Genomic DNA, 14,281 nt, shown 5'->3' on the forward strand with positions numbered 1-14,281 from the left:
TAAACAAAGTCCACAGACTCTAAAATAAAACCTGAATTCAATTTTAAGTACCAAAGGATTACATTACTGTAGTAGCTCTACTACTTGTATATGTTCCTAATTCTGTTTTATCACTTGAAAGCCACTCAAGCTGTACATTTTCATGACAGTAAGCCCTTTGCTACCACTTTCATTCCCCTTTCTTAGACCTGAAATGCTAGACAAAGACAGATCACAGCAAAATTCTTCAGAACTATTATAGCAGCGAAAGAAAGAAAAAAAAAAAAGGCTGAATTTGCCATATCTAAGGCTGACAGCTACCTGTAGCCATCATCTTCTTAGGTAATTTTGTTAATTTTTCCTACTGGAATAACGCAACTTAACTACAAAAGTCCTGTTTTTAATGAGAGCTCTCCTAGATGCCAACATATACTTTCCTGTCAGCTCTCCAGCCCTTTTAAAACTACTCCTTTAAGACTGTCTTCAGTCTTACAGAGCCAGCAGAAAGAAAATATTCTCCCATCTCTGAGATTTATCCAAAAAATCTTAGATTACAGCATTATGAAAAACTGTTGCTTCTGGGCCCCAAGTAAAATCCTAAATCTCTTCCATAATGACTCATGGACGGGTGCTGCAGCATGACTAATAGAGAAGCTAGACTAATCCCAACAGGTATAAAAAAGGAGCAGGGTCAGGGAGAATGTGTCCAGAAAAAATGACAGATGTCTTTCTCCCCTTCACTTGCAGCATAGGTATTGAGTGCTATTCAGCTTTGATGAGCTGTAGTCACAGTGGCAGCAAATTGAACTGTTATATTAAAAGGACTCGGATATAATATTCAAAGAGGAGTAAAGTGAAAACAAAGAAAACACAGAACAGTCATCAGTTAGGCACTACACAATTCAGCAAAAAGATATGCCCATCTAAAGGTTACAAATGGCCTTCCTTAACTGACAGAAGAAAAGAGGAGTGGCAGTTCAATGGAACTTATATCACATCAAAACGTAGGCCAAACATGTGCCTTTACACAGAGCAGTGTAATCTTTAGCCTGTGCTACAAACAAATAAATAGGAAAATAAAGAAAAAATGGCAATCTGAAACTATCTGCAAGGCATAAAGAACAGAAGAGACTTTTAATATTCCTTCAGCAGTCCTTAGCTGAAAAGCTCTTGCTGTGCCACTAATTACCACCTAAAACAAAGCTTGCAGCTGACTCGTACACAAGGGCCAGATCTTGCTTGTGTCATTTGCTGAGTGCAACATACCTCACGTTCCAAGCAGTGGTGAAGTCAGGGTTCAGCAGCAGCAGGGTACAAGTGATATCTATCAGCTCTAGAACAAGAGACACAAAGATTAGTAATGATTTGCACAGAACAGCATTCTCTCTTCACTCCCTTATTCCCTGTCCTTCCTCAAAATTTCTCCTCCCTGGGCTGCTGTATCTACGGACGATTACCTCTGCAAAACACTATTCCATCTTATTCAGAAAACATGCTAGCTTAATTTAAGAGGCAGCAAAACTTCCATATCCTCTCTTTCATTTTTTAAAATAAGGGACTTCTGTCTTGCTATCAGCTCACATCTAAGTTGTATGCAGCTGCAGATTTCTGATCTCTACCCGTACTGCTAAAATGAAACATACAGTATGCTCTCAACAAGGAACTGCCATTAGATAGAATACTTGAGTATTTAGTGATTTAAATTCCAGATATGCTGTATACATCATAAACTGAGAAGTCCTCAAAGAAAATCCAACAATTTTAAAGTAAGATAGTACCAATAAAAATACCCTACTATTTCAGCACAAGTCTGAGCTGCAGATGGCTGCCATAAACTATACTACTACAAAAAATACACATACTATAAAAAAACCTGTAGCTAGGAAAAAGAAACAACATAACCATGAATTAGAGTCACAAAAGACATCTAGTATCTAACTGCAGAGAAAATACGTTAAATATATTCTGAAGTGACAGTCTTGCTTTAGACTGAGATTTTAATACTAATTCACTAAAGAGAACTAACAGAGCATTTCTTGGCATGTCTTTGTTTAAGCACTGCACAGACTGTAAATTTACTTATGACACTTTTAACAATGTTGTAAAAGCAAGACTAAGGTATATGGTTGATGAGAATGGAAGAGTAATTTAACTGTAACCTAGTCTTCCCCTTTGCACTCCACTGCAACATTCAAGCAGTTCTGAGTCCCACCACGGCAACAGCAGGGATTCATAAGGCATATCCACTTACGTGTGAGGTATTACACATTGTCACTGCGTTGGCTCCCTCAACTTGTTTTCAGGAGACAAAGCATCAGATCAATTATCCTGTCCTGCAATCACAACTCTAAAATTTACACGGAAATTTTGCAAGACAGGAAAAAGAAACTTGCTTCAAAACCGCACATGACTACCCAGCCTTTTACTACCAATTAAGTCTGGCTATGTTCACTTCTATTCACCCTGTATTTAACATACTAAATAGATCATACTCCAGGCAATTTCCAGCAAATAAGAGGCACTTCACTACTTTTTAAGGAGAAAAAGGAAAGCAAAAAATAGTTTCTCATGGAACTAGATCTCTGGTTAGTGCAGTTAATATGACTGTAAAATGAATTTTTACAAAGTCGCTGATGAAAAGCAGCAATAATGAGAGCATATTAATTTAAAATGCAAAGGAACTGCATCTTTGAACAAAGACTTAGAGAACAGTTAATATTTAAGTGGGTCAAAAAGTGGTATACCTTGGAACATTACTGTATGACTACTCATTCAATTATGTCCAACAAAGTAATTGTATTTCCCATGATGCTCCTGCTTACGAGGAATACATTATGCCATCATATAAGGCAGGAGAAAAAAAAGTTATCTTTAGTGCACTTTTTGCACTAAGCTGTTACGGTGCTATTTCAGAAATTACCTCAAAGAATTAACTTAACTTTCTGTTTCCATGAGTTATAGCTGAGATAATTTTTTCTTTACCAAAAGATTTTCTTTTAAACCCCTCTCTGTTGCCAGAGAATGAATAATTTTCACACAAATTTTCTTCCTAATCTGCTGCCTAAATGTACCAAGCTTTTCTTTGACTTACCCAATCCCCGAACCAGTAAAGTACTTCAATACCTATTTAAGTTTAGACAAATTAATTGTCCAATTTAGATAACCAAGATTATTCACATATGTAAAATTAAACACCTGCTAAAATGCTTTGCTGGCTGCTGCTTCAATTTTATATTCAAAACCACCATTTAACAAAACACTAGTTTTACAAGTTCTGCAGCTAAAATAGCGAGCTCTCATTTTTCATAGCTTTTTCCATTTGGCTTCAAAGTATTAGTAGTTTTTCTATATTTTTAAAAGATCTCAGCTTTACATAACATGCATGTACATCATTAAATGTTGATTATTCTGCTATTACCACCTTGTGTCATAAACAATACACAATTTAACTTTCAAAATACCATACACTGATAGTTACTCTTCCATGGTAACATAAATGTTCTTTACATCAAATTCATAGTACCTATTACAGGGTAACTGAGAGTTTCTTCAAGAGAAAAAAGGTAAGAAAATGAGGAATTACAAGCTTTGTTGCTAACACAAAGCAAGGCTAAATTCCTTTACTCAGTTAATTTCATTTTTAGCCCATCCAGACAACTTTCTCTCCAACTGGTGATTACAACCCCACCAAACCCAAAAAACTTAATAATAGCTACTCCTCTAAACAAGAGCGTCACATGTATTTTAAACTTGCTTTAAATTATACTTAATCTAGACTACCAGCAATTGCTAGCTTAGTGAAATTTTTGAAACGTGAAGAGTTCAGCACGCCAAATCTAGATTTACTGACACTTCCCATTTTCTTCATTTTCAGCTGCTTATCACTTTGCCAAGAGGTCAGTGGCCTGTGTCTACAGGTTCAGCTATAGTAAGTCTCGAAGCAACGGGACTGCAATAAAGGAGATACCTGCAGGACTTTTCGTTTGTTGCAGGAAGAAAGGTGATTGCTACAGGAGGCAAATGAAACTGCAGTGCAGGATAAGAAGCAAAGTAGAGATGTAGCAAAATGCTGCAAAGAACACAATCAGAAGTAGTTCTGAATTTAGTAATAAAATTCTGATTTTTTGACTGTTGGATTTTCTAAATGCAATAATGGTTTTACTAATTATTTGGTGCTACCACTATAAAAGCTATGGTTGAGAAGACACAATTAGCAAAAGCTTATTACAGTCCAGTTCAGCCTTTTGAAAGAAAGAAGCAGCCAAAAGGAAAATCTCAAAGCAATACTCAGTTTTTTTCATGTCAGTGTTCTTTGAAGCTCTGGCAACAAGTATCAGATGAAGACTTTGTGAACTGTGGATTCTGATTCAGACGTCAAATGACACAATTTTTTTTTAGCCACTTTTCAACAGAAAGCCTTATAACAGATCTTGCACACAATGACAGTAGTTGCCAACTAGTTCCCTCTGTTTCAGTAACAAAACCCAATATCTTTTATTCACAATTTAAAGGCACTTTCTGCTGGATAAATATTAGGCCAACTGTAGTATCACAGGTGTTCAAAAAGAACATATTCTTTTGTACAGGAAAGTCTCTCCAGCTGCAAAAGGACAAATATGACAATATGGTTTTAGCTCCTTTTCTTTTTAAATACGGTCATATCCAAATTTTCATTTTTGTAAGCTTTTCACACTAAGATGTGCATTTCAGAAGTGTATCGTAAAGGTGGAAACACAGATTTAGAGGAAGAAAGGACATTCTAGGACTACGCACAACAACATTTTGCATAAAAAAAAAGAATTTCATAGCAAATTCAGTAAACCACCTTGAGATAATACAAATAATATGCATGCATAAATTAAAAAAAAGCAAACAAACAATGGGAGAAAGCATAAAAACACATTGTAAGATTAGGATTTCTAACCTGGAACAACAGCAACAAGAGAAGTAGTCATGATTCTGGATTCCAAGTACCCAAAAGAAACCATAACTAAACATCTGTCACAGTGAGCTACCAATGACTGACTTATAAAGCACTTCCTTCTTTCAGATTTCTGCCAGAAAATTATCAATCACCATATCTGAAAGCAGACCCTTTTTTTCTTCCCTATTCTATTTTAAATGGTTACAGTAATCTGACCAACACAGAAGAGGTAACAAGAGACTGTATTTGCAATCATTGATTATTACAAGCATCAACAGAATACACAATTGAGTTCTACAGCAGTAATAAACAAATCTATCCCTTCACTACATTCAGAAGATAACAGCTACCTTGCCAAATTCAAAGCACACACTTCCGTCTACAAAAAGGAAAATGAGGGAAACCCTTGAGGATATTTCAAATGTACAGAAAACATAACATCTCTTGATAGAGTATACCTACTTACTAGAGATAATTCTGTAAGTCTTTCTGGGAAAGCCTTGTGTCTTCATTCCCTTCACCACTAGAGTTTCTGCTAAAATTTACCAAATGTGAAACTCAATTAAGGTAAAACATATTACACTCTATTAAGCTGTTCTTTGCTTTAAAAACAGGTTATTAACATGGAGGTCCTGATCATTTTTTACAATAGCAACAAAAAACCTCAAAAGACGTGAAAATGCAGTAGATCACCTCTTCTCTCACATTTTAAACTGACTTTTGTAATTGAAAAAACAAATGAGACTGGAATTTCATTTTCAAAAGAGAAAAAACCAACAAAAACAAGTCTCAAGACTTGCTTCAAGTCACAAACAAGTCATTAGATTACTCACAGCCAGTAATCTAAACATCATGCCACTCCAGTATTTACCAACAAAGGTTTATGATCTGCATTTTGAGAGGTACGTTTTGAGCGTACCACACCATCCTGGTGGAACAGGCATGTGCCACAGTGTCACCACATCAAAGCTCATGGACCAGTGTAAATAGAGAATGGTTCCAGCACTTAGCAACAAGCTGCCATTTAGCTAACAGCTATCAGCAGCCTCCAGCCTCCCAGTACAAGAGCGACACAAACCTCATTAGTTCGTATTTAGCCTTGAAACAAAACGTTTTTATCTGTGATACAATTTCTCCAGGACAACTTCTCTGTCATATCTGAAACTGAAATGAGAAGTCTCCCAGAAGAAGATCCATAGGATAATCAAAATAAACTACATAAATTCCTACCTCAGACCTGCAAATAATACTGCAATGGAAACAACAGTCTTGCTAAGACTTCCTCTGCTAGCAGGTTCATAACTTTAAATGCTAAAATGCATTTCTGGCTACATGTCAGAGTCAACATGATTAATATTTCTTATATGAAAGCTCGTTTTATTGAATTTTATCACAGCCTGCATTATAAATTCCAAACTTGCAATTAGATCACAATCATTAGTTTCTACCAGAATGAATTCATCAGCAGCAACTTGGTGGCAGCTATCAAAAAGATCCAGGTCTTACTAGGTCCAACCATAAACCAGAGACTAAGAAATAAAAGGAAGTTACTCATGTTAGAAATACACATCCCCTAGGAATAAAAGTATTTTCAAAGATGCTGCATTGAGAAAGAATATTCAAGAAAATAAATTATGTGAAAATTAAATTTTACATTGACCTTTCTTTTAAGTCCACAAAACACTTCTTCTAGATAATCACATCACATCAACCCCTGCTGGGGTTGGGAGCGAATACACACATACAAGAATCTATCAGACAAAAACAAAATAGAAACACTCAATGGGTCAGTTGTACCTAACAACACAGGAAAACACTTAAACTTTCTTAATCATAGAATCATAGAATCACCAGGTTGGAAAAGATCCACCGGATCATTGAATCCAACCATTCCTATTAAATACTAAACCATGTCCCCTTCTCCAGGCTAAACAACCCCAGCTCTCTCAGCCGTTCCTCCTAAGGCCTGTTCTCCAGCCCCTTCACCAGCTTCGTTGCTCTTCTCTGGACTCGCTCCAGAGCCTCAACATCCTTCTTGTGGTGAGGGGCCCAGAACTGAACACAGTATTCAAGGAGCGGTCTCACCAGTGCCGAGTACAGAGGGAGGATAACCTCCCTGGACCTGCTGGTCACACTATTTCTGATACGAGCCAAGATGCCATTGGCCTTCTTGGCCACCTGGGCACACTGCTGGCTCATGTTCAGTTGGCTGCCAACCAACACCCCCAGGTCTTTCTCCTCCGGGCAGCTTTCTAGACAGATTTCTCCTAGTCTGTAGCACTGCACAGGGTTGTTGTGCCCCAAGTGCCGGGTCCTGCACTTGGCCTTGTTAAACCTCATGCCATTGGACTCTGCCCAGCGGTCCAGCCTGTTCAGATCCCTTTGGAGTCCCTCTTGACCCTCCAGCAGATCCACACTTCCTCCTAGCTTAGTATCATCGGCAAACTTGCTAAGGGTGCTCTCGATGCCTTCATCCAGGTCATTGATAAAGACATTGAACAGGGCTGGACCCAGCACTGAGCCCTGGGGAACACCACTTGTAACTGGCCTCCAGATGGAGTTAACTCTATTTACCACCACTCTCTGGGCCCGGCCATCCAACCAGTTTGCCACCCAGCAGAGCGTGCGCCTGTCCAGGCCAGTGGCAGCCAGTTTCCTAAGCAGAATGCTGTGAGAAACTATGTCAAAGGCTTTACTGAAGTCCAAGAAGACCACATCCACAGCCTTTCCCTCATCCAGTAGTCGAGTCACTGTATCACAGAAGGTGATCAGGTTTGTTTGGGAAGACCTGCCTTTCATGAACCCATGTTGACTAGGCCTGATCACCCAGTTCTCTTGCATGTGCTTCATGATAGCACTCAAGATCACCTGTTCCATGAGTTTCCCTGGCACTGAGGTCAGACTGACAGGCCTGTAGTTCCCTGGATCCTCCCTGCGACCCTTCTTGTAGATGGGCACAACATCAGCCAGCCTCCAGTCAAGTGGAACTTCCCCAGTCTTCCAGGACTGTTGGAAGATGATGGAAAGGGGTTTGGCATACACATCCACCAGCTCCTTTCATACCCTTGGGTGGATCCCATCCAGCCCCACAGACTTCTGAGTGTCTAGCTGGGCAAGCAAGTCTCTAACCACCTCCTCTTGGATCATGGGAGCCTCATTCTGCTCCTCTAACTCCTGGGTTTGTACACAGAGAGAACAACTTACTTTACAATTAAAGACAGAGGCAAAGAAGGCATTAAGTACCTCAGTCTTTTCCTCATCCCCTGTCACTGTTTTTCCTTCTGCATCCAATAGGGACTGTATATTCTCCCTAGTCCTCCTTTTATTGTTAATGTATTTATAGAACAATTTTTTAATTACCTTTCACAGACTTGGCCAATCTGATTTCTAGTTGGGCGTTAGCCTTCCTAATTTTTTCCCTGCATGATCTCACTTCCCTCCTGTAGTCCACCCAAGATGCCAAGGTATTCCTCTGAATGAAGAATTAACTCCAAGTATCAAAGCCAGTGCTTTCTTACTCAAACACCACCACAGGTACACAGCCAGTACTGGAAGACCGTATGTTGCCAGTGGAATGGGTTCCTCTTCATTATTATCTGGATTCCAAAGAAGTAAAAAGTTCCTATGTATGTCTCCTTGCCATCCACTAGAAGGCAAAGACATTCATGTCCACTTTACAAACCCTCTCTACCATTTAATGCTACACTTTTCAAAATGCTCCAGACCCTGAATTTAAACTTTAATTTAAACTCCAGACCCTGAATTCAGGCAAACAAATGCAGGCAACAATCATCACCTTATGACCGCTCCTTTGTTAAGATTCACGGAAGATCTCAATCTTCTTTCTCAATATCATCCCTAAACATGGAAGAAGCTCAAGTGCACATTTATAGATTTGATCAACAATCTGCTGCCCCTTACCCTACACTTTAATGACGGTAAGTGCACAGCTGGCTTCATCCAGTTAAGGTGAAACAGACTATAATAGTAAAAAAAAACAAACTGCAAATGGCAGTTGTATCAAGAAAGAGGTGTTACTACCAGATGATCTACTCAGACTTACTCTCATTAGTTCATTAAGCAACGAGGGAGATTGCCTTTGCTGTAGCCGCCATCAACACAATGCAATGGATGGTGGCTCTTTGCTATATTCCAGGAGAGAAAGATAATCCAAGACAGTAACTTTAAAATACAATGGATGCATCGAGTGCTTTATGGATTAGGCTTGTTACATGCAAACAGAGAAAAATTAAAATATGGTAACAGCCCCAAACTGAAGCCCATGTGCACTTGAGATAAAGATCTGAACTATCTGAGTGCAACTGAAAAGAATTCTCTTTCTCAGGGGCACAAAAATGCAAAAAGTGTCATAGCAGGCAGAAGATACCAGAAAGAACCCTCAAAAAGCACACGAATAAACACCAGAAATAAGATACTGAGCTATACCTGAAATAAGAACAATTTTTTATGCTGATTGCTATTTAGAAGGCGTGAACCATGAACAAAAAAAAACGTTTCTTAAACCACAGATATCGTCTTTCATTCTTACTCTGAAGAGAACGGGACACTTCGTAAGCATCAAATGTCCCCCATGTCACACCTACTTATAATTCTTTTAAAAAATTCAAAATAGACAACATACACAGAAGATGTTCATGCAAGTAAAACAAACTAAAAACTAAACCAAAAAGACGAAAAATCAAATAAAGCAATTACTGAGCCGTATAGGTTAATGACTTCTGGTACCCCTACACCTGAAAATTGTTGTGCTTGTTTCTTTCTTTAGATCCAAACATCACTGGTTTTCCTCCCAACCCAGGAAAGCAGGACAAAATTCCTTTTATAAAGATTAACATCACTTACCTAAGCCATTCATCAAATAGGTTATCTCCCTCTAAGCTTCCAGCTTTGGGAGGCAAGAAAGTATTTACATTTTAATTTCATTTGCGAGGGGATTGAGTGCTCCCTAAGCAAGTCTGCACATGACACCAGGTCGGGCAGGAGTGTTGATCACCTTGAAGGTAGGAAGACTGCAGAGGGATCTAGACAGGTTGGATTAATAGGCCAAGGCCAACTGTGTGGGGTTCACCAAGGCTGAATTTCAGGTCCTGTACTTGGGTTGTAACATCCTCCTGAACTGCTACAGACTTTGCGGTAAAAGGCTGGAAAGCTACCTGCCAGAAAAGGACCTGAGGGTCTTGATCAATAGCTGGCTGAACATAAGCTAGCAGTGTGCCCGGGTGCCCAAAAAGACCAACAACATCCTGGCTTGTATCAGAAACAGCATGGCCAGCAGGACTAAGGAAGTGATTGCCCCTCTGTACTCACTGCTGCTGAGGCTGCAACTTGAATCCTATGTTCAGTTTTGGGCCCCTCATCACTAGAAAGACATTGGGGGGCTGAAGCAAGTCCAGAGAAGAGCAGTGGAGCTGGAGAACAAGCCTGATGAGGAGCAGCTGAGGGATTTGAGGAGCAGCTGAGGGGAGACCTTATCACTCTCTACAACTACCTGAAAGGGAGTTGTAGCGAGCATGGGCTCTTCTCCCAAGTAACTTCTCCCAAGTAACAAGTGATAGGCTGAGAGGAAATGGCCTTGAGATGCATCAGGGGAGGCTTAGACTGGATCTTAGAAATATTACTTCACTGAAAGGGTTGTCAAGCACTGGAAAAGGCTGCTCAGGGAAGTGGTTGAGTAACCATCCCTGGAAGTATTTAAAAGATGCCTAGATGCAGCTCTTAAGGCATGGTTTAGTGGTGCACTTGGAAGTGTCAAGTTTCTGGTTGGACTCAATAATCTTTGGTGTCTTTTCCAACCTGAATGATTCCATGCTTCTACGGTAAATAAAAAAAGTGCATGAAGAAACACATAAGACACTGTTCTCCAGCTGGTTAACTTACCATCTTTGTTCAGCCACTGTTTTCGTTGTCTGTAGAGGAGAAGTTTATTGTGGACATACGGCAAAAGAAACTTGACACACCAGCTCTCCACACCAAGCTTGTTTTCTACCAGGACAATAGGGCTCCGGTTATACCTGGCCTCAGGGCATGGTATTAATCCAACTTCATCTCTTAAAAAACAGAAAATGACATAATTACACTTACTTGCAGTAGATAGCAATTATTTTTCTCAACAGATCAGTCTATCAATGGTTCCCACCCAACATCTTTTTCCCTGTGTTGACCAAAATCTGAATAAATTCACATTCTTAATTCTTGCTGGACTGCAGGGATGATAAAACACATTTTCAGAAAGCCATCCTCGGCAACACTCACACAGTAAATTAAGTTGGCAAATAAATGATTCAAATATATTTTAAGTCATAAATAAACACTTATGTTGAACAAAAAAAAGTAAATGTATTTTACCTCTGTAGAGTTTACTCAAACACAATATAAAAGCCAGTTGTGGTTTTGAGTTAAGAGGCACAAAAAAAAATTTTGTCTTGACTCCCCCATGCTGTAATGATAGAAAACTAGAAATATTTTAAGACTTGCTAAAGGCTCTGGAAGTAATAGCCATTAAAAGTCCTCTGAATGTTCTCTAGAAAGATTCCATTTGGTGATTTACTTCTTACTTTATGATAATCAGAAAAGTTTTATTAGATTTTCCCAAAGATCCTAAATGAGGAAGGTTTCTTTTTTTGATTTTTTTTTTAGATTATCACCTAAGCAGTTCAACTTGGATGAATTAACACAATTACTCTGGCTTATTCTTATTGACCAAGAAGGGATGGAACTGCAGCAACTGCTACTGCAAAGGAAACAAAAAACCTTAATCAGGACAGGCACCTGATTGATCCAGAGCTACTCAGTTTGTGCCCTGCAGCAGCATGAACAGATGCTCTGATACCAAATATGACACACAAGAAAATCACATGGACAGCCATGTGCACTCTTCCACATGTACATTTCCAGAAGACTCATTCTCCCTTCTCCCATGCAAAGCAGCCTGCCGAACAGGGGGAAGATCAGAGATGCAGAGGCCAAACAGCAACTTTGTATGATAGGTTTTAATCAGGCCTTTAAAAAAATAGTTATATTTACAAAATTTCATACCAGCAAACAAAGCAGAAGAGACTCAGTGTTTAGTTTCAAAGGGCCATACCATATTTTAATTTTTCCTCAGGTTTCTCTTAGTGTGTAGGAATGTTGGAAGAGCAGCTTCTATAAAAGAATTCAAACCTGGATCTGTGATATCAACAGGCTGCTAAATTCAAGAGGGATTATCTATTAGGGATTGCAGCTGGTTATGACCATTTTGGCCACCAACAAAAAGACAGAGATGTCTCGACATACATGAAAACATCGGGCCAGCACAGCTATAACCTGGTCCTGTAGAGTCAGAGGAGCATCATAGCAAAGGGCATGCAATCTATATTAGCTGTGCATTGTTCCATTTGAATTACTGCAGCTCAGAAATCTAGCAGGCAGAACTGCTTTTTCTACTTTAGAGGGTAAACTAGTCGCAGTTCATGCTTCCTCAGTTGAAGTAGGACACAGTACACCACTAACAGATCATACAACTCTTGTAGCCTACTTTCATCTCTGAGATTGTACCTATGAAAAAAAGGGCAAGAGCAGCATATTCTTAAAAAATACTGGCTTGAAGTTTACGACAAACCAACATTTCTGGCGAAGGAATAGGAACTAAGAAGAATCAGAACATTCATTCACAAATACTGTCTGGTAACAGCACAGCCTAAAAAAAAAAGCTTCATGGCAAAACACTGGGGTTTTTTTCAGAGAGCATCCATATGCTGTATTTTAAAACCTGGCCACCCACCCAACTTGCTTATTACATTTATAGAAACACAAGGATAGTCATTCTAATCCTCTCATTTAAGCAAAGCAATAAATTAAGCGCCTGTAAAATTTTCCTACGTAGTTTCTTAGCTCGTCATTTTCTGGAACAGATTAATAGGCCAACACCTCAGAGACTGCAGCATTTCTGACAAACACAAGCGCACTGTACTTAGGTTATGAAGTAGTTAACCATTACGTGCAACCTCATTTGCCATAACTGATAGGCAGTTTACATAAATGGAAAGATGCTTTCCTAAGGAGCACGTGTCTTAAAACAACAAAGGAGGGGTAATGAAATGGAAATATGGGAAGTACATAAATTGGGGTCTCAGTGCCCGCCAGTAGTGGAAATGAAAATAAAACGCAGACCATTTGACCCCGAGATTTTTAGCTTAACCCTAATCTCTCGTGAGACAGAAATAACCGTAGTTTGCGTTTACAGTCACTCTATCACCTTCAAAACACCACACAATGAGAAGCATTAGCATGGGGGATGTCAGCCTGGAGAAGAAGAGGCTGAGAGGAGACCTTATTGCTCTCTATAACCTAAAAGGAGGTTGCAGAGAGGAGGGTGTTGGTCTCTTCTCCCAAGTGACAGGTGATAGGACAAGAGGGAAAAGCATCACGCTATGCCAGAGGAAGTTTAGATTGGACATTAAGAAATACTTCATTGAAAGGGTTATCAAGCAGTGGAACAGGCTGCCCAGGGAGGTGGCTGAGTCACCGTCCTTGGAAGTGTTTAAAAGGCGGGTAGATGAGGGGCTTGGGGACATGATTTAATAATAGACAAGTACAGTTTGGCTTGACGATCTCTAAGGTCTTTTCCAACCTAATGAAAAGGGGGCACTGCCGGCACGGGGGGATGCTCAGTGGGCTGCACCTCGGCGCCGGCCCCTCACGGTCAGCGCCGCAGGCACCGTTCAGCTAAGAACGGTCTTTAAGAAAATAACCCAGCTCCTCCAGGTCAGAGCCCTCGCCGGTTCCCGCAGCCGAGCCGTGTCCACGGAGGAGGCCGTTCCCCGCCCACGGCCCGGGAGCAGAGGGGCGCGCTGACCGCGGGGGCCGCCCGCGCCCGCCCCGGGCCCCGCCGCGCCCCGGCCCCGCTCACATGTGCGGGTTGCGCTGGAAGGCGTTGCGAATGTCCTTCACCACCCGCTGCACCAGCACCGCCACCTCCTCCGGCGACTCGGCCATGTTCCGGCACCGGCGCCGCCGCGCGGCCACAGCGCTTCCGGGGCAACAGGACCCGCCCCGGCCCTACCGGAACCCGCCCGAAGGCCACGCCCCCACCCCACAGGCCACGCCCCTCTCCGCCCCATCGTATACTACCCCGCCCCCCTCCGGCCCCGCCCCGCGCCCCGCACAGAACCCGCCTCCGTCCTCTAAGACCACGCCCCCTCTAAAGGCCACGCCCCCTCTAAGGCCACGCCCCCTCACGCGGCTCTCTCGGACCCCTTGCAGTCCCAAGGGAAACAGGGAAGTGACTGAAGCTGGGTGTTCAAAGCTGAAAAGGATGTGTTGGAGACCTTTTCAGTAATTACGACTGTGAGATAACTTGCTGGTTTTTGTGTTGTT

At 40.9% G+C, this 14,281-nt stretch overlaps 1 protein-coding gene across 2 annotated transcripts in view; it reads right to left on the reverse strand.

Annotated features, from left to right (window-relative positions):
- Nucleotides 1-13,934, reverse strand: part of PTAR1 (protein prenyltransferase alpha subunit repeat containing 1) — a 37,572-nt gene extending 23,638 nt beyond the window's left edge. For both annotated transcript variants that reach the window (XM_069879821.1, XM_069879820.1), the window contains exons 1-3: nucleotides 13,815-13,934; nucleotides 10,802-10,971; nucleotides 1,246-1,312 (exon numbers count right to left, since the gene is read on the reverse strand). In XM_069879821.1, the coding sequence (XP_069735922.1) occupies nucleotides 1,246-1,312; nucleotides 10,802-10,971; nucleotides 13,815-13,900 (323 nt within the window). In that variant the 5' untranslated portion in view covers nucleotides 13,901-13,934. The remainder of the gene's footprint in view (nucleotides 1-1,245; nucleotides 1,313-10,801; nucleotides 10,972-13,814) is intronic.
- Nucleotides 13,935-14,281: the final 347 nt, after the last annotated feature.

Source organism: Phaenicophaeus curvirostris, chromosome Z (assembly GCF_032191515.1).
Source record: "Phaenicophaeus curvirostris isolate KB17595 chromosome Z, BPBGC_Pcur_1.0, whole genome shotgun sequence".
Classification (NCBI taxonomy): Eukaryota; Metazoa; Chordata; class Aves; order Cuculiformes; family Cuculidae; genus Phaenicophaeus; species Phaenicophaeus curvirostris.